Below are 24,679 nucleotides of genomic sequence, written 5' to 3' on the forward strand. Positions count from 1 at the left end.
GGCAGGAACACACTCAGGGTAGCGTGCTGCCTCCTCCCATCTTTCTAGAGACCAAAGTCACTACTGTCCATTCCTGCTGCCAAGAGCCTTGGGGGTAGGGGAATTAGACAGAAATTCACCACTCCTTAAACCAGAGAAGTTCAGATTCCTCTGAGGGACAGGGCTCTTGATGGACAGAGTGAATCAGCCTCGGCCTGGGGAGGCTGGGGTTTGCGTGGTTTATTCTTCAGCGTCCACTTCTTCTCCAGGGAGTCTGTGAGTGGCAGGCAAAGTGACTCAGAACCCCAGAGCCAGGCCCAGCGAACAATAGGTTCTGCCTGTCCCACGAAGGGTGCTGTGGCTTTGACGGATTAGAAGTCAGGACTTGGCCATCATGATTACATGCTTTAAAAAAAATATGAGTTTTCTTTTCTTGTTTTGGGTTTTTTAAGGTGGTGGGGGGCTCCTTTGTGTTTAGCTTTTACATCCCTTGCAATAAAGTTCCACCCGTCCAACTTGTGCAGTGAAAAACAGGGGAAGGATTTCAGTGGCTTTGTCTCGTCTATATACAGGCCAGAGAGAAAAAAGGAAGAGGGCTGGGCATGGTGGCTCACGCCTGTGGTCCCACCACTTTGGGAGGCTGAGGTGGGAGGATCACCTGATGTTAGGAGTTTGAGACCAGGCTGGCCAACATGGTGAAATCCTGTCTCTACTAAAAATACAAAAATTAGCTGGGCATGGTGGTGGGTGCCTATAATCCCAGCTACTTGAGAGGCTGAGGCAGGAGAATTGCTTGAACCCAGGAGGCAGAGGCTGCAGTGAGCTGTAGATCATGCCATGGCACTCTAGCCTAGGGAATAGAGTAAGACTCTGTCTCCAAAAAGAAAAAAAAAGAAAGAAAGATAAAATATGTTTCCCTTGCTGGGCATCAGAAATAATGGTGGGAAAGCCCCAAGAGGTGCTCCAACGATGGGTGAGGTATTGATCCCTCCCACGAGGGAGGCTTGCTCATGTGGACACTGTGTGATTTAGTGAGGAGTGCAGACTTTGCAATCAGACCCCCTCATAAGGGGAGATTACTAAATCTTTTGGGCCTCAGTTTCCTCCTCTGCAGAATGGCTTAGAGTGAGGGTCAGAAGTATTGGGTGAGCGAACTGCCTGGCAGATAAAAGGCCCTCAAAACTGGCCATTGTCATTGATTATCTTTATTTAGGAGATAATTCCCTCCCCAAGAACCAGAGAAGGGAGAGGCCTAGGCAGTTTCTATTTGCTTAGTGTGGTCAAGAAGTTCTATGTGGCCTGGAGAGGCCCCAGTGCATCATGTCTTAGCACTGGGGGTTGGGGGGTGAGGGTTTAGGGGAGGAGGGTCACAGTACCAGCAAGAAAGACAGCAAGAGATTGACAGAGCGAGCTGTTCTCTAGCCTGAAAGCCTCTGTTCCTCCCTCCCACCTCCTTTTGTCCTGGCTCAGAGCTCCTGAAATGTGGCAACAAGAGATTGGCAGCTTCCTTATACTTCTTCCCCTCCCTCCTTCCCTTCTTCCCGCCAGTTTATTTATTATTTGTTATATGGGCTGTAATTAAGGAGGAAAAGTCTGTAAAAATTAAGTGATTTTAAAGGTGCCAAGCAGGAACAGGATGGGGAGCGGGGAGGAAGCTAGAGAGGGCCGTGCCCTTCTCTCTTGCCGAAAACCCTTTGGAGAAAGGGTGCCAGAAGGAGCACCCAGAACTACCCCCTCATTGCCTGTTCTGGAAGCCCAGCTAAAGAAAGCAGCTACTGTGCACCAAGCCCTGGAGTAAGACAGACCTGGGCTCTGGCTTCACGCAGCGGATGGGCAGCCTGGTGGGCAAGGCAGATACTGAAATAGGCAAGAACTCTATTGCAGATGACAGAGGGAAGCAGGATCCCTGCTCCAGACCCCTGCTCTCTTCTTGGCTTGCTGAAGTACAAGCTCTCCTGGGCAATTGCTCATGGCGAAACTGGAGATTCTTTCAAATTTGTCCAAAACATAACTTCCCTTATGAGTGGTTCTCTTGGGTGGGAAACAGACCCCAGGGTGGAGGCAGACCCCAGCACACAGTAGGCACTTTCCTCAGCTGGACTTTCAGAGTGGGCAATGGGGAGTAGTTCCAGGTGCTCCTTCTGGCTCCCTCCCTGAGTAGACCACTTAAGCCAGGCTGGGGTGGGGACGCGTCAGGGAAGCGGAGGAGGTAACTGTCACAGGCGTTTGAGGTCTGCTCAGGAGTTTAGCAGTCTGGGGGCAGGGTGAGGGAGAAACATGAATTTCCTGTTAGAGGGAACAATGTGTGTGAGGGCTGGAGACACGCTGATGCCTGGTGTATCCTGCTGGCTATGTGAGCACATGAATCTGTATGCGGGGCGGAGGGGCCTCAGGAGATGGAAAGGAGCTTGGTAAGGAGGCCTTGAATGCTGACCTCAGCAGCCTGCAGGTGATGAGAAGCCATCTGAGGGGGACATTTATGTCCTGACTTACAGGGGAGGGCCCTGAGGCTCAGAGAGGTGAAGGCCTTGCCAAAGTTTCCCAGACTGTGGGTTGGGCCTAGAGGACAGGGGCTGACCTCTGCCTGTCTCTGATACCAGTGTTAATGACTCTAATTCACTTTGGTCCATTAACAAGTCTTTATTGAGCAGAAGCAGGCGCCAGGAGTGCGTGGGTGTGAGGTGCCATGCGGATGTCCCAGAGCCCTGCCCTCAGAAAAGATGGCCATCTGAGCCTCCCTGGACAGCCACTGGGAGGCTGAGATACGGCCCCCTGCCCCCATCTCCACCCTTGGGCTGAAGTGCTCCCAGATGTTGTCCTAGGCTAGTGAAGCCTTCATTCAGGCAGTAAATGGCAGACAAGGAGGTGGGTGGTCACCGCAGTCTCTTGTGATCTAGCTGTAGCTTGGTCCCTCTTGGGGTCCAACTTTGGGGATGTGGTGCAGGGATGTGCAGCAGGACTGGCCCAGCGGACACAAGCATCACTTCCTAACTGGAGGAAGGGTGCAGGAGTGGCCAGAGAAGGAAAAGAGTTAACCTGGCATCTGGCTGTCCCCCTTTTAGCTTCCACTGGAGGCTGGGATGGGACTTGGGTGGGAGTTGCTGGTGGTATGCTGGTAAGAGGGAAGCCTAAGGCCCAGGAACAGGGTGGACAGTGGGAGTCCTAGAGCACAGGAGGACCCCTGTGATAAGGAGGTGCTAGCTGGAAAGTGCCACCTAGCTCAACTTAGAATAGGAATAACCATGCATATGTACGAGACCCCATGACTATGCATGCTAGGACGAAGCCCAGAGGCTCCAAACTATGCTTGGGACAAGACAGGGTCCCCAGCCCCACCACCCCTGTGGCCCTAGAAAGCTGGCTTATACAGCTGACAGCTATTGAAGGAGTAGGAACCCCAGTTCCTGCCTTTGTTTTGCTCCTGTCTCTGCTGTAACACTGAGCAAATCACTGGCCTGCATTAGGCCTCTCTACTTTTTCATCTGTACAGTGGTGATAAATCTCGGCTTAAACTGCCTCCAATGGTTGTGCTGAAGGTCAAAGCCAGGAAACAATCACTACTCAGATTGGATTCCCCTGGAAAGCTTAAGGGGCTTTAAGAGGCAGGGGTCGCCCAGGTTCCCGAAGAAGCATTCCTACAACATGAACCCTTTTCACAGATGCAGAAACTATGGCCCAGAAAGGTGGAGATGCTTGACCAAGGTGACACTAGTGGATTGTAAGCTTGTGGCCTGGTCCTTGCCCTAGTTGACGTTAGTACCCTGGACAGGACTGCTTCTACCCAGCCTGGTACCTATGTCATTCCCATCCCTTCGCCAGGGCTTTTCTGAGCCATTTGTTTTTATGTTTGTACGTCCGGCAGCCCGCGAGCAAGGCTGGCGTCCGCCTGTGAGTATAAAAGTGACAAGAGGCGCTGGTGGAGTGTGGAAACTGTCAGCAGAGCAGCCGCCTGTGAAATTAACATGATATCGAAAGCGTCAATGTTTATTTACTGGAAATATCTGGACAGGATGCAAAGCAGGCCTGCAGCTGCTGCCTAGGGGCTGAGGGTGAGGGTCACCCCTGCCCACCCCTCCTTGCCAGCCACTAGGCACTGCTGGCAGAACCAGCTGACCCCCTAGCTGAGAACCCCACCCTCTTCTTGACTTGCTGAAGAATAAGCTCTCATGGAGAAAGTGGGGCTTCATTGAAATCTGTCCAAAGTAACCTCCCTCATGTCCCAGAGTTCCAGCAATGGTGTCCAGGAGCTAGTGAATAAGGTGGGGCCTTTCCAAGGCCCATAGTCTCTGGCGCCTCCAGGGTAGAAGTCACTACCCCCACAGCTTACTATGCTGGTCATCACTTCCCTCTCCCCAGCCAGGAAGGCAGCTAGTTCTCCATGGCAGCCCTCCCCCAGCCCCAGCTGATTGGGCCAGGCTGAGGCCACTTGACTCAATTCAGCCAATCAGAGTGTGTCTCATGGGAATTTGAAATCAGGGCATAGAGATTAGGTTAGCTGCAGGGAGCTGCAACACAAGGTGTGTTGGCTCCCGGCAGGGGCTGCCATTTTGGGGTAGTCAAGCTCAGCTAAGTTCAAATTGATAAATGAAGGAGAAGAAAGGACAAGGAGGAGAAGAGAACAGACACGCAGAGGGAAGAGAGAGGAGAGACTTTGCAGCTCCAGGTGGAGATAGACACAGATAGGTGGTTTTCAGTTTGGGAGAGGGAGGCCTGGCAGTTCATTCTGCAACTGTGCTTCCTAAAATTTCTCTGTAACCTTATATTCAAAGGGCACTTTGTTTGAGAAGGACAGAAATCCACTGAAACTGGCCTTAAGACAGAGACTGACATCAGGACTGAGGTGACAAGAAATAGGCCCTCAGATAAGATGTAGAGTTAGCTGGGAAAGAATGAAGGGGGGAGTCTGTGGTCCATGGTATGCGATAGCAGAGCTGCTAATTATGCTGTGCCCCGTAGGTGTTGGGTCCCAGACCTCGGGACCCGGCTGAAAGCCAGACTCAGGGGACCACAGAGAAAAGCAGAATCAGGGACTCCCCCTAGCCTGGCTCTGCCCTCCTCACATCCTCTGTGACCTGCAGACTTGGCTCTTGGTAGCCCCCAGGCTCACCTTTCCCAGTCTAGCTGCAGAGAAAAACTCATAGTGACATTCTCTGGTTCCAAGTTCAACTATCCTAGGGAAGGGCGCTGTTCAGCAGCACTCGAGGCAGGTGCCAATTCCTTGTTCACACATAGAGACAAGGAGATGTGGGTGTGATTGATCCAGCTTGGGTCAGGTGCCCTCCCCTAGACCAAGTCATGCCCAGGGTAGTGGGTTGCATAAGAAGACAGCAGTTGCTATTCATACTGTATGATTTGGGGTGGCAGGGCAAGAAACACCTCACATAAACAAGGGCCCTTCTAAGCAGACACACACAACAATGTCCAATCTTCTTGGGCACAAGATCTGGGGAGTGAAGGACTGCTCCCACCACCTATTGCTCTCAGGAAAAGCAGAACGGACTGGTTGGCCTCTGTTGATGACAATTGTGCAGTGTTGGCTAAAAACTTAGCATCCTCCCTGCTCAGCTACCCAGAAGATTTCATTGCACTTTGGCTGACTTCCTCCCATGATCGTATGGCAGGTGTGTTGACAGGTAAAGCTACCACTTAGCCCGACGTTCCCCAGCTTACTCAGTGACAAGACTCACCATGGGTCCTTCCCAGACATTTTGATTCACAAGGGCTGGACTAGGTCTGAGAATCAGAATTCTGACTTTATCTTCTCTTGTGACCGGCCAGGAAACCCTGATTTAGGCCATGGAGGGTAAACCTCTCACCTGGCCTGAAATAAGACCAAACTAGAGGAATGAATGCCATTTGCGGTGTGGACTCAGTTATCAGGAGGTCTTTAAAGCAGTGGTCTGTACCCTGGCTGCACATTAGAATCACCTGGGGAAATCTTGAAACTCTTATTACCCAGGCAGCACCCTGCACCAATGAAATCAGAATCTTTGGGAGTTAGGTATCAGTATGTTTTAAAGCTCCCCTGGTGATTGCAACATGCAGCCAGGATTGAGGACCGCTGGTTTAGGGAAAGCCATCATTTTCACTCCACCCACACTCCTACCGAGAGATCCTGCCTCTCCCACAATGTGGAAAAGATGGCCTTCCTGACCTTCTGGTCCTGCTTCAGCTAATTGGACCAAGAGTGGACACCCGACCTAATCCTGGCCCATTATGGTTTCTCTTGGGGATTTGGAATTGAACACAGAGGCCAAGTTGCTCCGGGGAGCTGAGGCTGCCATCTTAGGGTAACTGTGCTCAGTTAGACACCTTGGGCAGAAGAGGAAGCCACTCCTTCTGCAGACAGGGACAGGTGACCTGAACCGATGTGCAGCCAGAAGCTGAGCCAAGGGGAGAGAGAGGGAGTGCATCCCCATCCCCCAGGCTGGCCTGGGCTTCCCTGAGACTCTATCCTTACAGAAACCTCCTTGTTAGAGGATGTCTGCAAACACTGTTCCTTGCAGTCAAATAGTTTTGGATACAGAGCACTGAAAGCTAAAACTTGTCCCAGCCCAGAGCCCCACACTGCATTCCCTGGAGGGCCCAGCACAGGGCAGCAGCTGGCACCTATTGGGAACATCCACAAGCCAGGTGCTTTCCATGGCCATTGTGTACAAGTTTCCCAATAACCCTGAAAGGTGGGAATTATTATCCCCTTTTATACAGAAGTGAGGCAATGTGCCCCAGGGTGTCTGGCTGGTTAGTGCAGAGCAGAGACATAAACCTGGGTATGCCAAATCACTTCCAATGGATCTCACCGGAAACCAATTATGCAAAACAGAGCAGAGTGGAGGTCCCACTGTGGTAAGGGAGTAGGGGGCTGCTGCTTGCCTGTCCCGCGTGGGGACCAGGTGTGAGAGGAAGGCGGACTTCCATTGAGGACAGCTCCACTTGGACTCAGGCCCTGAGAGATGCTGCTGAAGAGGCAGGGCCCACAGTCCACACACACAGTGCACTTGGAAGCTGAGACTGGAAGCTATGATTACTCCCATCGCTGTCATTCAGGCTAAACAGCACTTGGTGAACCACATGCCTGTTCCTCTGCCATCCAGCATGGGTTCTCATAATGCCAGGGACTCATATCCCTGATCACAATTTTCAAATATGTATTATTTGAGTGATCCCCTCTTTGGAGTCTGTCTCCTCCTCAGACTGTAAGCTCCCTGAGGGCAGGAGCTTTGCCTACTTTGTTCCTCATAATATTCCCATGCCTAGCCAGTGACTAATGAAACTAGGTGTTCAATGAATAAGTGGGAAGGAGAAAGGGAGACAGTGTCCCAGAGTAAGAATCATTACATCATCTTATAGATGGGGAAAGGAAAACTCAGGGAGGGGAAACTGACGGGGGTCACAGAGAGTGACAGCTTATCTGGACTAGAACCTGGCCCAGAGTCAGGAGAAAGGACCCAGAGAGAAAAGTAGGAGTGAGATTCTAAGATGGGTGAGGTATGAGCAATCATAAAATAAATGTATAGATAAATACAAATGTATAAAATAAATGTATAGATACAGACTGGGTGTGGAATGAAGGAGCGGTGAGGACACACTGAGCAAAGCCCCCTCCTGCAGCTGAGACCACACTCTGGTGAGGAACAGCCTCCCATTCCAGTGGGAGCAGGAGGAATGAACAGTGACGGCTCTCTCTCAGGCCCTTAGTGGCAGTAGATGGGCCACAAGCTGGAGATTGCAAAAGGCCTGCAGGGTCTCAGTACAGGGGCTGTTAGAAATCATGCTTGCCCATAATGTTCCTACAGAGAGAGACAGATAAGCTTGTCCATCAATGTGGTCAAAGACAATTATGACTGGTGGTCATGATGGACTCTAATTTTCTACCCCAATGAGACAAGTCTCCCTTTTGGGCAGGGCACCTGGTGTTGGAATGGATCTGGCTGTGTGGCAAGGACATGCCCTCCTTGCCCTTCACTGTAAGTCACCTGGTCTAGGGGCCCACGACCGTTCTGAATGTTCTGAATGAAGGCTGGGGACTGGAAGCTGAGTGAGGAATTCCCAAGAATACTAACAGTAGAAGCCAACATTTATCGGTCACTTGCTCTGCACCAGACACTGTGGTGAGTGCTTTGCGGGAATGATCTGACTTACTCCTTACAAGTTACATGGGCGACTTGCCCAAAGTTACACAGCTGGTAGGTTGCAGAGCCAGGATTTGGACCCAGGTCATCTGGCTCCAGACCCCATGCTGTTAAAACCATGCACTTAGCCGCTTTGACCAGTCTCTACCTCAGCATATGCCTTGTGTTTCAAGATGATAAAAAACTCAAGGACTGGTAGTGCCTAGTCCCCATTTACAAAAGCCTTAAACCAGGGGACTGATTTTGAATGTGTGTGTGTGTGTGTGTGTGTGTGTCCTATACCATGAGCTGCAGCTTGCCAGAAAAAAAGTGAGCATGTGTGTTTGTGTGCGCGTGTGGGAGATGGGGGGAGAAAGGGTAGGGAACCTTCAGAGCAGAGGGAGGAACACATGGTGAGGCCTGGAGGGGAAGGAGCTTGGGCATCTGGGGAAGAGAAAGGAGGTCAATATAATCTCTTCAGAATTCTGGGGAGGTGACAGGATTGAGTCACAGAGGCTTCCTGAAGGCTGAGCCAGGTCCCCTGACAGCCACACAGTTCACCTCTGACCAGGATGCGCACCTGTTCCCCGCCCATCCACAGGGAAGGGCATCTCTGGGATTCATTTTGGGCTCATTATCAGGGGCCTCTGAGGCACCCCTGCCACACCTGCCCTCAGCCTAGCCCCATTCTAATCCTCTGAGAATGAGGGTCGAGGGCACAAGGATCGCCAGTGATGCGGGGGGTGGGACGGGGAATCCCTATGGCCACGCCCCTCCCATCCCTTGCCTGGCAGCCCCAGCTGGTCGCCTAGGAGACAGTGCCCGGTGCACTCTCATTGGCCAGCCGCGGCTCCAAGGGCAGCAGCGAGACTTCGGGAGGCTGCCCTTCCCCCCCCATATCCCCCCTCGCACCCGTGCGTGTGTGTGTGTGTGTGGGGGGGGGGGTTGGGGGGGGTCGGTGAGCACTGAGCACAGGGGCCAGCCTGGCTGCGCTGTGATTCCAGGAAGGAGGAAGGCCGCGGCATGGAGACCGGCATGCGTGCATGTCTGTGCCTCTGTGTGCGTGCAGGAAGGGGCTGCTCTGTGGGTCTGTGCATTCGTGTGAATGCAAGGGTGAGAGTGTCGCTTGTAAGTGTTCCAATGTAACAGCTATTTATGTGGTGTACATTGATGGTTTGTGCTTGTATCGGTGCCCGTTAAAAGGTTTTGTGTGGACCCGAATTGCTGCCTGGCTTTGTGGGAGAATATGTGAGGCTGTACATATGTGAGCTCCTCCGTCTGCCCACTTGTGCTTGCCTGCACACAAGGGGCATTGTGTGTGTGAGCATAGAGGTATGCATACTCATCCTAAAGAACAAGCCTCGGCTTCTGTCTCCTCTGTTCCCACACCTCAAATATTTCCTCCTTAGATTCTGAGATGTGTCCCTCTCATGCTAAAGCACCCACCATAGCTCCCCATTGCCTGGTGGTGCGCTACAGAACACCTCAGCTTCCCTAACCACCCACACTCATCCTGCACTCCACATGAGCAGCAAGAGCCAGAAGGAGGGGGCAATTCTGTCTCTGGCACAGGGGAGTCTTCAAGGGCAATGATGGAGTATTCAAAGCAGATTTTCCTCATCCTAAGCCAGGGGAACTGGAGCTAAGGGCCTGGGGACACTTGCAAAGCTGGTGCCTGCCTTTGATCTCCTCTCTCTACATGAATGGTTACTGTCCCTTCACCCGCCACTGCCTTTGGAACACTGGGCTCCGTGGCTTCAGGGTGCTCCCCAGGTGTGGTCCTCGACTTCCCGCAAAAGTGTTTGGAGAGTTTTCTATTGTGGGGGTTGGGCTGGAGGTCAGCTGGAGGGCACAATTGGGACCTGGGAACCCATCACAGGCTGTCCTGGCCTCTGCAGCCTTTTGCCTCAACACAGAACAATCCCCCATCTATCCCGTACTTCCAGCAGTCCTCCTGCCTCTGGGTGACCCCGGGAGCCCATCAACCTTCCAGCGTCCCTGTCCCTTCCAGGTGCCCCGCAGGAGAAAGGGAACATCTGTCCTCCTGGCTCCTGGCCAGCCAGGTGCCAGCCAGTGGTCAGGCAGTCCTGCTTCACAATTCTGGCTGCAGGGCTTCCCCACAGTCCCTATTTCCCAGCTGGGGGCTCCGCCTGGACTCCCCATGGGCAGAGGGCCTTGTTATTTCCCAGAGATCATCTTGTCTGTCTGGGCTCTCGGAGCCTGTTGTGTCCAACTCTGGCTGTACAGAGAGGGAAAGTGAGGCAGAGGGGCAAGGACTCCCCCTACATGGTCGATGACTGGCAGGCTGCCTGAGAAGGACACAGGAAGACTCCAGAAAGGTGACCTCTAGGTGGAGGTGAGTGACTGCTCTGATGGCAAGGATCCTGGGGGTTTTGGACATCCTGGCTCCGGATTGAGCTGCGCTTGAGAAATGGGCAAGAGGTGGTCCTGAGGTGGCCAGGGTGGGGCAGGCGGATGGGTCAACAGACCCTTGCTCTGTTCTAGGTGACTGCATGGCGTGGAGAGGGGGATTTATGGGCCCAGGTATAGGGCTGGGCCATAAAGGTTGTTCTGTTAGAGAGGCTGTGACTCTGCCTTACTTTGGCAGTAGCGTGGGGGCAGGGAAGTTAGATAGGGGACACCCCTGAGGCCTGGGGTGAACCCTGAAGCTGGAAGAGTGTGAGAGACCCAGTGTAGGCTTCTCCTAGGCCCTTGGGAGGGGTCAGTCCAGAGATGCTCAGGGTCTTATACAAGATCACACCACCTCCTGGCACTGAGCTGTGGACAGAGCCCAGGAAAACAGATGCCGCGAAAAAGCTTCCCCCAGCCCCAGCTCTGGGTGCTGCAGAGGGGCAACTGCATGCCTCCTCCCATCCAGGTCTATTCTCTGTGCCCTTGGAATGTCCTGCAAGAAGGCTGGCAGGCAACGAGGGACGAGGCTTTCCTGTGCTGGCTCTCTCCTCTTTACGACACCATATTTTTTAATGAGCTATGTAAATGTCTGCAAGTCAGACAGCAAGGGCAGGAAGTCAGAGTCTCCAGCTCCCGCCCCTGCCCCGGGGAATGGGTGTCCCCCTGGGGCCAGTCTGACCTTGTGTTTCCCATAGGAAGGTTTTCTGGATTCCATGGAAGTGGCCACCTCCCAGTTGAGCTGAGTCAGAACTGGTGCTGCTGCTGACTGACTTGTTTTGTGACCTTAGGCCTGTCACAAAATGCTGTACTTCAGTTTTCCCTTGCTGTACCTCAGTTTCCTCATTTACAGAATGAGTGCACACAAGGGGCATGTTGTGGTTTCTGAGGCTCCATGGCTTAGCCATGCAACCTTGGGCGGTGGCTGGGCCTCTCTGAGGTTTGTGGTTCTCATCAGCAGAATAGGGAGTCATGCTGACCACTGTCTTTAGGCTGAGCTTGGACCCCGGGATCCAGGAGGGATGAATCACGGGGAGGGCCCGCCTGTCCTCTCTCCTGCCTGGCTTTGTCTTTCTTCCACCTCCAGCTTCCTCCTCCTCCTCTGTTCCTCTGGAACACCCTGCCACTCCAGCCCCAGGACTGGCTGTCTTTGTGGCTGTGTGTCACAGTCCAGACAGGGAGTGAGGGGGTGTAGGCAGTGGGTGTACAGGGAGAGCCAGACCTTGGGTCCCTGCTGGGGTCACACCTAGGGCATGGAGAGGCCTCCTGGGTTGGCCTGAAGGCTGGGGTAGGAAGGAGCTGGGGCTGAGCACTGGGGCATCCCTCAGTCTCCGTGGCCCCTTCTCAGACGCCAGCACTATCACCTGGCAGGATGACAGGGCTTGGGCTGGGGCCACAGGATGAGCCATAATAGGCTTAGGGGAGGCTGTAAATCCCTTTCCAGGCTGAGCAATCAGCTCTCTCAGGCAGGCAGAGGCTGGAGCTCTCAGGGGAGGGCCCTGTCCTCCTAGGGATGTGTTGTGTGACTGCTGTCCTTAGACCCCTGCCCTGTGGTCCCCAGTGGCCCAGCAGGGACCAGGCCAGGCCTAGAGTGCCAGTCCCTCAGAGCAGGCTGCGGGGCCTCGGTCTCAGGGCTCCACAGGGATGCCAGGTGGGCTGGGAGCCAGGACAGGGGAATCAACTGGCAGAAGCTTACAGCATGCCCCCGCCTCCATGTGGACCACAGCACACCCTCCTCCCCTACCTTCCACAAAGAAAGGATGCTGTGCCTACTTCACAGATGAGAAGCCTGAGTCTGGAGTGTTTCCGGCCCAATGTGGTGCTTTGTTTCAGGGAAGTATTGGCATCCTAAGTGTGAATCCTGGAGTCAGCACCTACCTGGTGGTGGGCCCCAGACAGTCACTTCTCAGTATTCTCATCTGAAAGGGAGCCTGTAAGCCCCCCCTCCTGGGATGATGAAATAAGAGAAGGCACATAGAACATCTGGCCTGGGGCCTGGCATGAACCCTCGATGAACAGTAGCTATTGTGGTTATTGCTGTATTTCCCCCGTACCCTCGCTATGGAAAGGGCCTCAGACTGCACAGCAAACTTGGGTTCGGGTCCTGGCTCTTCCCTTACCAGCTGTAGATCGCTGGGACAGTCACCATCTCTCTCTAAGCCCCTACTCCTCAGCGAACCATACAGGGCCGTGCACCCATGAGTGGTTCCTCAAAGGAATAAGGCACCACAGAGGTCCCTGTGGAGGGTGACTTCCAAAGGTGGCCGTGACAGCTCTCACACCCTGCGTGCCCTTTTGCGTGTGACTGCAGCTTCCCCTAGTGAGAGCTGGGCTCTGTCCTCCCTCTCGTTGAATCTAGGCAGATCTGAGACTGCCTTGGCCAATAGAATGCAGCCAGTGTAGTGCTATGGGTCTGCCTGGCCTCAGCCTCGAGAGACCTGGGAGCTTCCATTTATGTCATCTTGGGAGTGCTGAGCTACCCTAAACAAGTCAAACTAACTCAGACAGACCATGTGGAAAGAGAGGAGCCCGTGGTCCTGCAGCCCTTCCAGCCTCCCAGCCGAGGCAACAGACATGGTCAGAAGCCATCTGGGACCTTCAGCAGCAGTGAAGTCTCCCCAGTCGATGCCACACAGAACTAAGATGAGCTGTTCTCATCAAGCTCTGCCCAAGTTCCAGAGCTAGGAACAAATAAACAGTTGTTTGAAACCAGTAAGTTGTGGGTGTGGTCGTTGTGCAGAAGTAGATAACATCCAATCTTTCATGCTTTCTGCACCATCTTCACCCCAACTTGGCTTGTGCAAGGTTGAGCTCCTTGGCCACAGCTGATTGGACAAGGGGATGGGCACCTGACTTGGCAGCCAACTGATTGGCTGGTGAGTGACCATCCAGACTTTTTTTTCTCTGGAGACTAGGAATGAAGAAATCAAAGGCCTTAGCCAGCCAGCCTACAAAGAAGGCTGGAGCTGGGGGTATTTGAATGGCAGCTGGGGGTGACTTTCAGTCCTGTACAGGCTCTCATGTCATCAGAGGGCACCAAGTTGGAGAAAGAAGCAGGAAAGGTGATAGGCTGTGGAAGCAGGTTCTCTGAGGGTTCCATAAATCACTTAGCTCCAGCTGGACTGTGCTCCCTGTTCCTTGTACCTCATGAACCCTGACTTCAGGCCCTAAAAGACTCAAGGGCCTTTGGCCAGCTGGTGACAGAACTTCCCCAGGGACTCCTGATACCAGCCAGGGGTCTACACTCCTCCTCTCACCCCTTCTCCCTTGCTCTCTGTGACATGTTCCCCTGCCTCCTTGTCATCCAGGGCCTCGGGGCACAGCCACTCTCTCTCCTGGGCAAACAGGGTTCATGGGCTGGAGTCTGCTTCTATCCTCCCCACACAGCTCTGAGGCCTCCAGTGGCAAAGCAGAGGGTATGGCTAGGTTTGGTTTCTACCCCAACCCATTTGGCATTCCTGTTGTGTCCCACAGTCCCTTACCCTACCAGTTCTTGAGTTCAGCCACCACTCCCTTGCTTGCCCATAAAGATGTCATGCTAGTAACAGTAGTCATTAGTGTACCCAACAGGTGCCACACCCTGTGTTGGTGGGGACTTTACAACACTGTCTTCGATCTTCCCAGACACCCTGTAAACATAGGATTTAATCCTACTCTGCATGTGGGACACAATGGTGGAGGTGGGATTTGAACTAAGGTCAGCCTGACTCCAAAGCCCATGTTCCATCTGCCATTCTGCTGTGTGACTCTAGGCAGGTTACTTTCCCTCTCTGAGTCTTGTATTCTGACTTGTGAGGGGTAAACCAGGGAGGGGTCCTGATACTCGCTGCTCCCTCTAACACTCATCTTTTTGGTGCCGCCCTTGGGCGGGTCCACTTGAATGTCGAGGGTGGGTTCCCAGTCTCAGCATCATTTCTGGTTCAGGCATGTTTGCCTCATAGAGTAGCAGGCCTGGAGGCTATGCTGCTCTTTCAGTCTCCTGGAAAGCAGGCTGGACTCTCAGGATTCAATATCTTGCCTTTTCCCCAACAGCTTCCTCCACCCTCATCCCCTTGGCCCCAGATTAAAAGGTGAACAGAGCAGCTGGCTCCCAATAGGGTTTGAGACAGCAGGGCGTCCTGACTCCACCACCCCATGGGGTCTGAGGCACAGCAGGGCCATCAGGGCTCTGGGGGAATGTGGGTGGCCCAGGAAGGCTGTGGCCCTCCAAACCACCTCTGGGCTCAGGTTCTAGCTGTGTGTGTGCCAGGGCAAGGCAGTATCTGCGCCTCCTTTCCCCCTCTCAAAGGCTGTCCAGGCATGCAGAAAGCAGCCTCTCCAGTCTGGCTTCCCGGACAATGCCCTTTAAATCCAGCAGTGCTTTTAGCAGCAGTTGAGTTCATAACCCTCTTCCACAGATGAAGGTTACACAGCTTGGAAGGGGCTGCATCAGGACTAAAACCCACCTGGGCTCTGCCCAGTCCCCAGTCCTCTCTGCTTGGCCAACCCAGTCCACGGGCCCTGGGCACTCACCTTCCCCCAAACTGATCCTGGCCCCATCTGCAAACAACCTAGTAATTTTCTCGTGTCCTTCGGTTTCCTCAGGGGGCTGTTCTCTCCCAGTAGCCAGGAATAAATTGGCCCCTTGACCTCCCTGCTCTTACCAGCCTTGAGGCATCCCAGAGGGGTTAAGAACCCATATAAGCTGCCTCCTGCAGAGGACGGTGCCAACTGATTTTCCAGGGCTGGGATGATGGAGGGGGCCTGTGCGCCAGTCTCTCCTGGGAGGAGGGGCAGGCTTGTGGGGTTCTTGAAGACTCATGTGGCCTCCTGTTGTATACAGACCCAGGGACCCCTCCCCCTGTCCCTCGTGCTCCTCTGAATGCTCTCCTGCCCAGAAGTGGCTCTGAGAAGCCTTGAGTCAGTTTTAGAAGTCTATGGCTCTGGGAGTCTGGAACCAGGCCCCAGATCGGTCACTTAGAAGCTGTGCGACTTAGGATAAGCTGCCACCCTCTCTGGCCCTCCCCCTCTGCATCTGTGTAAGAGTGGGGTCATCATCACCATTGCCAGTTGTAGAGGACTGACTGAATGGCAGGCACTGCACCGATCCACAAGCCAACCCATGTGCCTTCATTTCATCCTCCTAATGACCCGAACAAGTGTTTACAGGTGAGAAGTCTGGGGCTCAGAGGAGTTAAGTAACAATGCTGAGCAGCTGGTAAGTGCTGGAACTGGAACTCAAACTCAGACCTGACCTCAAACCTTACAGCCTCATAATCACCAGTCTAGGCTGCCCACAGGGACCCTCAACAGTTGCACATCAATAGTCCAGGATCCTATGGGCAGAGGATCCTGTTTCTTCTCAGGGGATAAAGCCATAGTTCAGAGGGCTTGAGCCTCCCCTAGAACCAGGGACAGTCTTAGGTGGTGGTTGGGAGATGGGGGAGAGGGCAGGCTGGCCCAGCTATGGCTACCAACTGCTTCAGCTGGAACCAGGAGGCAACCAGCCTCTCAGAGATGCCTTTAGATTAAATGAATGAATAAGTGATTGAGTGCCAACTCCATACCAGACTCCGCCCACCACGCCATCCCACCTGAGGTTTGGTTTAGAACGTGATAGGCATGTAGCTGTGTGAGTTTGGGTGGGGGCGTGGGCTCTGGGAAGAACCCTGGTGGGAGGAGCTGCATCCCAGAAGTCTCCTGCTGTGAGGGCTGACTTCCCTATTGCTCCCGCTCCACGTTCAGCTGGGTCTGTGCCCATTGATTCTTACATCGTTGGAGTTCTCCCGTAGCCTGAAGAATGAGCAACAGGATCACCCTGGGTCCACTATGGGGCTGAACCCAAGGAGTTCCCAAGGAAAGAGGGAGCCCTGAGGGGAGAAGCCAGGCCTCCCTGAGCCCGAAGCCCTTCCTTCCTGACAGAGATTGGTTGGCCTACTGGCCCAGCTTTGTGGGTCAAGGTCCATGGCCGATGGGAAACTTACAAGGTGACTGCCTGGCAGTCAGACCCACCACCAGACCAGAGGTGAGGGACTCTCTATGCCCACGGCCTCAGGATCCCCTTCAGGTCTAGAGACCCCCTCTCCAGCCAGTGCTGCCGGCCACAACCCCAGCTGCTATCCTAGGAGGAGCCTCTGGAAGTCCCTGGAGCGCCACTCCCCCTGACACACCCCAGCCCTACCCTCATGAAGGGCCCCTCGGCAGCCCCATCCCCCACAGTGAGATAATAATGACCATAATGAGAACAGTCACCCACACGTGTGCACAGCGCTTTACAGGTTACAAAGTGTTTCACATACATCATCTCATCAATTCCTCACAACAGCCCTGTGAGGTAGGCAGGGCAGGGGGTAATGTTCCCATTTGTACAGATGTGGAGACTGAGGCCCAGAGAGGCCAGTGACCTGCTTGAGGCCACACAGCAAGTGAACAGCAGAGCTGGGACCAGAGGCTGGGGTCGGCCCCACCTCCAGCCCCTGGCTCTCTGCACTGACTGTGCTGTCCCCCAGGAGGACCCCAGCCCCTGTCCAGAGTCTCAGCCACACCCGAGCCAGGCTCCCACCCCTGGCAGTAGTGCTGCCTGGCAGCCCAGCAGACAGGCTTCCACCCCCATCAGCAGACCTGTCCCCTCCACCCGCTCCCTGCAAAAAGCCAGCCCGGAGCTGGGCCCAGGCCTGCCCCCTAGCCTGCTCCTGATGGCGCCTGGGGCGGGGTGGGCAGGTGGGTGGGGCTGGAACCTCCTTTCCTGTTTTCCTGAGTGATCCCTCCCCACAGGGGAAGAGAAGAGAAAGGAGGAAGAAGAGGAGGAGGAGGAAGAGAAAAACAAGAAACTGAGTTGGAAGAGGGCCCTGGATCAATCAGGACGTCAAAAGTTTGCATTCCGACTAGCTATAGGAAATAGTTTTTTTTCTCTTTTTATTATTTCAAGTTTTCATAAAAATCCATAATTATTGAAACCCAAGTTACAGAGAAAGTTCGTAACTTTTTTATTGAATTATTGACTCTGCCGCGTGTCGGTTCATCGGCTTTCAACTCCAGTCTGTCAATGCCCCTGTGCAGGTGGGGTCCCCAGGCCTGGGCTTCTGAGGTCCTGGTAGAAGAAGGGCAGGTGGTGAGGGCTGGCGGGGGGCAGCAGGGGATGGAGGCGGGAGGGAGAAAGAGAATGTGTGTAGAAGGGTAAGGAGGAGATGGGAAGGACTAGAGAGTGAGCAGGTGGCGGCCAGGCCCCTTCCCCTGCCCGGCCGCTCGGGGGTCCCTGCCCCCCGCCCTGGCCTCATATCATCTTCATGTTGAACTTGCGGGGCGCGTCGGCGGAGCTGATGCCTGCGTCCGACTTTCGGGGGACATACTCGATCTCGATGTTGTGCTTCGTGTTGCCCTTGCCCCGGCTCCAGAGAAACAGCAGCACCAGGCAGAAGAGGACGACGCCCAGGAAAGAGATGAAGCCCATGGTGGTGGCGATGATGAGGGTCTTGATGTCGAAGGGGAAAGGCACAGTGGCTCGGGTGCTGTTGGCCTCTCCCTCGCCCGGCTGGTTGGAGATGAAGGCGAAGGTCTTGTTGGGCTGATGGGGCCAGTCGGGCGAGTAGCTGCGCACATGCAGGTGGGCGGGCATGGAGTCGTTGCCGCCTGCATTGGCCGCGATGCACAGGTACGTGCCATTGTCCTGCACCTGGGCGTAGCGCACCTCCAGCGTGCCATCAGGGAAGACTGTGAGCCGCCCATTGCTCTTGGCTGAGACCAGGTGCTTTCGGGGTGACAGCCAGAGGATGGCGGGCGGCGGGTCGCCATCGGCCCGGCACACAAACTGCACCGTGTGGCCCTCATCCACAAACACCTGCTGGGCCTTGCGGTCCCGGATGCGGGCGCGGCGGCAGGTGAAGTAGTTGGGCAGTAGCACATCAGGGAAGTCCTTGAACTCCTTGCCCTGGACGAACTCGGGCGTGGCGCACGTGGGCTGCTGCCGGTTGAAGTTGAGCCGCCAGCGGCGCCGGAACACCCACAGGAGCCGACAGTCGCAGGCCAGTGGGTTGGAGTCCAGGATGAGCGTCTCCAGGTTGCCCACCGAGTGGAAGACCGATTCTTCCAGCGTGGTCAGCTGGTTGCCAGAGACATTGAGCACGCGCAGGTAGTTGAGGCCGCGGAAGGCATAGGGCTCCACCACCGCCAGCTGCCCGCCCACTAGCTGGATCTCCTGCAGCCGGAGCAGCTCATGCAACATGGAGCCCTCAATGGTGCTGATGGGGTTGTAGGAGAGGTTGAGGAAGCGGAGATAGACTAGGTGGCGGACGGCCAGGTAGGGCACAACGGTCAGATTGCAGTGTGTGATGGACAGGGACGTCAGGTTGAGGCCGTAGAGGCAGTTGGGTGTCATGGTGTCCAAGTAGGGCCAGTGGGAGATCTCCAAGACCTTGAGTCGGTACAACCTCTTGAAGGAGTAGTCCCGGATGGCATTGATGTTGAGGTGCCGGAGCCTCAGGACGATGAGGCCGTGCAGGTGGGACAGCGCCTCGGTGGGGATGGAGGTCAGGTTGCATTTCTCCAGCGTCAGCTGCTCCAGGCTGTTGAGGCCGCTGAAGGCGCGGTGGGAGATGTAGACGAGGTCATTGTCGCCAACCTCCAGTGACTTGAGGTTGTACAGGTCCTGGAACATGTAGTCCAGCAGGATAACGATCTTGTTCTCGCTGATGTCCAGCTTGGTCAAGTTGCTGAGGCCAGTGAAGACGCCCAGCGGGATGAGCTTCAGGCGGTTGCTGCGGAGACCCAGCGTCCGGAGGTTGAAAAGGTTGTTGAAGGCGCCAGGCTCCACGGCGCTCACGATGTTCTCGTTGAGCTCCAGCTCCTCCAGGTGCGGGAAGCTGGCGAACTCGTCCTGGTTGAGCGTTTTGATGCGGTTCTTCCCCAGGTCTAGCAGGCGCGTCTCGGTGGGGATGCCCTCAGGCACTGCCACAAAGCGCTTGCGGTGGCAGAGCACAGCACGGTCCTGGGCAGAGCACTCGCAACGGGGAGGGCAGCCTGTGGCTGAGCCTGACAGCACCGAGCCCAGCACCAGCAGGAGGATGGGCTGCCAGCAGGCCAGGAGGGGGCTGGGCATGCTCCTCACGCCCCCCGCCAGCATCCTCTCGCTCACCTGCAGCCAGGAGCAAGCACAGGACAGAAGTGGCAGTTAGAGGGCAGTGTGTGTCTGGACCCCACCCCAAGCCGCCTGGGCCCCCTCCTGCCCTGTCACGATGACCCTGATGCAGATAGAGAGGCAGGGTCCAGATGCCCCTGCCAGAAGGGCCTCTGGCCTCCTCATGCTGCCTCCTCCTTGCCTCTTACCCTGCCTGGAGTCTTCCCAAAGGACCCTCCCAGCACCCTTGGAATGGAGGGGCTCAGGGAAGGGACAGGTCACCTCAAAGAGCCTGGCATTGGCGCCATCTCCTTTACATTTCACAGGCAGTTGACTCCAGGCACACACCCTGCCCAGAGTCACAGTTCCCCTGGTGCTCATCAGGGATAAAACCAGACCTCTGAGCCGCCCTTGGGCTCACAGTGGGGATCAAAGGGGCTCAAGGGCTGAGGCCTCTTGGAACAGCCCCCAAGAAGTCAGAGCAGCCAGAAGTGTGGCTAGACCCCAGCCTGCATGGCCAGGGCTTCTGAGGCTGCTGGGGGCCCTACTCGCTCAGCCCTGAGCCCCGAGCCTCCCCAGGTGCAGACACCATCCCCCCACCCCATCAGCTCTGTGGCTGGGTCTGCAGTAAACCAATGGCACCTATCACTGTTCACAGGTCTATCACCCATGGGGTTCCTGGATTGCTGGAGGACACCTCATCCAGAAGACCCAGCCTTGAAGCTACCCTCCCCCCGCCCCCTGCACCTCCAAATCCAAATCCAGCCTGGACTCCTGGTGGGATCTGTGACTCTCCTCTTCCTCTGGGTCCCATTGGTGACCGGGCTCAGGCTCCTGAGCCCAGTGCCTAGAGAATCTTTTTTCCTGCCTCCTGGTCTTGGCTCCTGCAGTTCTTTCCTCCGGCAATGCCCCTTCCTTGGCTGTTGAAATTCCATCCTCAAGGCCTAATTGAAGTCCACTGCTCTAAGAAGTGTTTTCTGATACCCAATAAGAAGTGAAGTGTGCTACCCTTAAAAAGACTCTCCAGCCTTCACTTGTCTGTCTCTCAGGGTTCCCATCACCTTCTTCCTAGTACAGCTGCTTGTCTGAGGAAGGTGCAGATTCCCACAGGCCAGGACAGCCAGGCAACCCCGGAGGAGTCTGCCCCTACTACAGCACCCAGGCTTGTTCAAGCTGGGCCCTGAAGCCATGCAGGGCTTCGGAGGTGGTGATATGAGAAACCGTGCAAGGAGCGGGGTCCAGCTTGCATATAGGCTGCAGGTGGAGTGAGCAAGGGGTATGTGGGAGCCTCCATGACCCTCTCCCACCCCCTGTTCAGAGGCCACTTGTCCCCACTTCTGCCCCGAACTGCCTCCCATCTCCTCCTTCCCTCCTCTCTCTCCATCCACCCCCATGGGAAACTGGCCTGGCAAATAGGGTGAGTAGGGGGGTGGGGGGAAGGTAGGTCAGATCCTAGGAGCTGCTCCACGGGTGGATGGGATGGCCTCTGGGAGCCAAGCTGCAGTCATCTCGCTGCTGGTGGGGTAAGAACCCACTCCTGCTCCTCCACTCCAGCCTCCAGTGCCCCTGGGGCTTTGCTGCTGTGTCCACATGCTGTACTCATGGCCCGGAGGGGGCTCACTGCAGGAGGGGGAGGCCCAGACTGCATGTCCCCTCTCCACCCTAGCTCAGGCCCTTTTCCCACCCCTTCCCACACCTCACACAGCCCCTGCTTTCATGGCCACAGGCCATCCATCCTTGTCATCCATGCATCAGCCATCAAGGCAACTGAGGCTCAGAGAGGTTGTGGCTGTCCAAGGACACCCAGCCAGTAGAGGGAGCAGTTCTGGGGTAGGAGCTCTGGTCTGTCCACAAAGCCACACACTTGCAAATGCTCCACCAGTCTCCCAGGACTGACGGGAGCTTCGTGGTTGTCGATTAAGTCACTGATTAAGCAGAGAGGACTCAGGGTGTCACTGACATGTTATGGAATCTGCAAGGGTTTTGTCATCCCCAAGGGCTTTCTCCACCCTGACCCTCCCTTTGGCCCCTCTCATCCTCTCTCCAGGCTCTTCTGCAGTTCAGCTTCTCCCCACCCCACTCCCACCAGGCTATTTTCCACAGTCACATACGCTCTAGTGACCCACCAGAAAAGCAAACATCCTGACAGGCGATCAATAAGTAATTGGGCCAGCAGCTGGGGCTGGCACGGGTGTGAGGCTGGGGACCTCAATAGGTAAATAGGACTTTTAGCATCCAGCTTGGGGCCGGGCTGGTGGGTGGTGGGAGCTGCTGGAGAGAAGGCTGGGGAATGAGGGGGGCTAGTGAGGACACAGGCCATCCCGAGGTGCTGGTAAGCCCCTCTCATACAGACACGAATCTGGCACACAGGAAGCCTGTACCACCTGGCCTCAACCTGCCCTGAGCACTCTTTTCCTCTTTTCCCACCAGGCCCTGAACAAAGACACCTGGGCCTCCCCACTTTGTCCTGCACACTCCTATCTCTAAGTCATTTTCTTCTAGAGAACTGTCCCAGACTCCTGCCCCAGCAGTCTTTGTAACCTTCCACCCCAAAGGCCACCTCCTCCAGGAGGCCATCCTTGACCTACTCAGTCAGGTATCACCTCTTGTCCCCAACATTGTTATTCTTATAGTAGTGATTTTATGTAATTGGTGTATAGCACACCTCATTCCCAAAGTGATTTGAACCAACTGACAGAAAAATTATGCTACAAGATGATAAAAAGATAAAAGCTAAAAAAGGGAAGCCAGTCAGGAAAGAATGCCGCCAAATCCTGCCTAATGACAAAAGGTGAGAGCTTCCTAGTGACCTTGAGCAAAGAGGGAAACATGCTCTAAAGCCTCAGCATTTGGCATCTCTCCTGTAATGTATGTTTAATCCTGGCTCAGTCATGGGTATGTGTGTCTCACCTGCTAGAGAGTGAGGTGCCCAAGGGCAGATAGTGTGTCTGTAGCTCAGAGTGAAGTGTGGCACAGAACAGACCCCCACGAATATTCTTTGAAAGGAAACATGTGCATGAGTGAGTTTTTGCAGGGGTGAAAGCCCTGCTGATGGGGCTAACCCTTGATCAGGCCCACTGAGCAATGAGAGACCTGAGGAATTGAAGTATGTTGGAAGTCAGGCATGGTGGTGCTGCAATCCCACTGTTATCCCATTGTAATCCCAGCTACTCAGGAGGTTGAGGCAGGAGGATCACTTGAAGCCAGGAGCTCAAGACCAGGCTCGGCAACATAGTGAGATACCCATCTCCCACAAAATTTAAAATTAGCCAGGCATAGTGGGGCACACCTATAGTCCCAACTACTCAGGGAGACTGAAGTGGGATTCCTGAGCCCAGGAGTTTGAGGCTACAGTGAACTGTGATTGTACCACTGCATTCCAGCCTGGGCAATAGAGCAAGACTCTCCATCTGTAAAAACAATAAATAAAATAAAATAAAACAGAAATACATTGGTAGAAAAGCTGGTCAGCCTCGCCCTGTAGAGCTGCCACCCCAGGCCTGGCAGTTGGTCCCACAGAGCCATGGGCCATGCTCCGTGGGAGCAGGACAGCTCTGGGAGGGTATGGGCTCTGAGATGCCTCATCCCATGCCTCTTACATGCAGCTGCCCTAACGGTGGGGAAGCTGAAGCTTGAGAGAGGCTAGGATGCCTGCCCAAGCTGGCACAGCAAAGGCACGGCCCGCTGGGCCTAGTCTCCTGGTCTCCCACCCCCATGAGGTCCCTGTCATCTGGCGATGCTGGCAGAGTCATGTCTGAGGGGTCACCCAAACTGCTGACTGGGCAATGTGCCGCTCCTGCTATCCTGGCACTGTTCATGCTGCCTGCTACTCCTGCAGCTGTCAAGAAGAGGTGTTTTATGCATTTTAATCAGTGTTTTATTTTGGATCCTTGCCCCCGAAGGGCTTCCTACAAGGGTAAGAGTTTAAAAATTGGACCAATAAATACAAAGGAAATAAAACATCAAAGGCAGGCAGGTGGGCAGGCAGCAGGCAGCTGTGCCTGGAGCACCACACAGAGACCCTAAAGCATCCAGAGTCCTTCCCAGGCTCAGGTCAGTGAGGGACCCTGAGCCATCAGACCAGCACTGCAGAGGGCTGCCCCAGGCTCTGTGCTGCCCCACAGTGGAAGAGACAGGGTGCTGGCCACCAGTCACACCCTCCTTCATGTCCTGGGGCAGATACGGCCTGGTTCAGGCAATGCTCCCTGACACATGCAGTTCTCTGTGGCCAGGTTGCTAAAGAGTGATACCTCAGTGATGCCTGCCTTCTCTGGCATGCACAGTAAGGGCTCCACTTCAGGATCCCTGAGGGTACTGCCGCCAGAAACTAGCCTTTTTCCAGCTGGAAGGTTGAAATCCTCAAACCTTCCTAAAGGGTAAAGGGAAATAGGAGGCTCAGGCCAAAAACTGCAGTTTCACTGGGGCTGGAAAATCTCTCTGGGGGCGAGGGGTGGCTCAGGATGGTGGGCTTTCTTCCTTGGGGCATCACATTCAGGGTGTGCCCCCAGGGTCTCAGGGTGAAGGAGGGTAATTAGGGGAGATGGAAGGGGCCTGGGATCACCCATGGACAGGTTCAGAGAACACTGAGAGGGCTCAGGAGTCACTCTGTGCAGCATCTGGAATCACAGGCAGATGCTCAGGAGTCACATGCAGCATCTGGAGGCCCACGGGGGCAGGGGCATGACTCCCCCACAGTATCCTCTCTACAGGCTCATCCACCAGGCACCTTCTTTAGAAAAGGGGAGGGACTAACACTTGGACAGTCCTGGCTATGGGCCAGGTTTGGGGCTTTTTTTTTTTTAGATGGGAGTCTTGCTGTATTGCCCAGGCTGGAGTGCAGTGGCGAGATCTTGGCTCACTGCGACCTCTGCCTCCCAGGTTGAAGCAATTCTCTGGCCTCAGCCTCCCAAATAGCTGTGATTACAGGTGTCCACCACCACGCCAGGCTAATTTTTGTATTTTTAGTAGAGACAAGGTTTCACCACGTTGGCCAGGCTGGTCTTGAACTCCTGACCTCAAGTGATCCACCCACCTCAGCCTCCCAAAGTGCTGGGATCACAGGCATGAGCCACTGTGCCCAGCCAAGGTT

General features: G+C 54.9%; 1 protein-coding gene across 2 annotated transcripts in view; it reads right to left on the minus strand.

Annotated features, from left to right (window-relative positions):
• Positions 1-16,733: 16,733 nt before the first annotated feature.
• The window catches only part of LINGO1 (leucine rich repeat and Ig domain containing 1), a 184,592-nt gene continuing 176,646 nt past the window's right edge, over positions 16,734-24,679 (minus strand). For both annotated transcript variants that reach the window (XM_017870451.1, XM_017870442.1), the window contains one exon: positions 16,734-19,608. In XM_017870451.1, the coding sequence (XP_017725940.1) occupies positions 17,752-19,596 (1,845 nt within the window). In that variant the 5' untranslated portion in view covers positions 19,597-19,608 and the 3' untranslated portion in view covers positions 16,734-17,751. The remainder of the gene's footprint in view (positions 19,609-24,679) is intronic.

This window comes from Rhinopithecus bieti, unplaced genomic scaffold (genome assembly GCF_001698545.2).
Source record: "Rhinopithecus bieti isolate Rb0 unplaced genomic scaffold, ASM169854v2 scaffold_662, whole genome shotgun sequence".
NCBI lineage: Eukaryota > Metazoa > Chordata > Mammalia > Primates > Cercopithecidae > Rhinopithecus > Rhinopithecus bieti.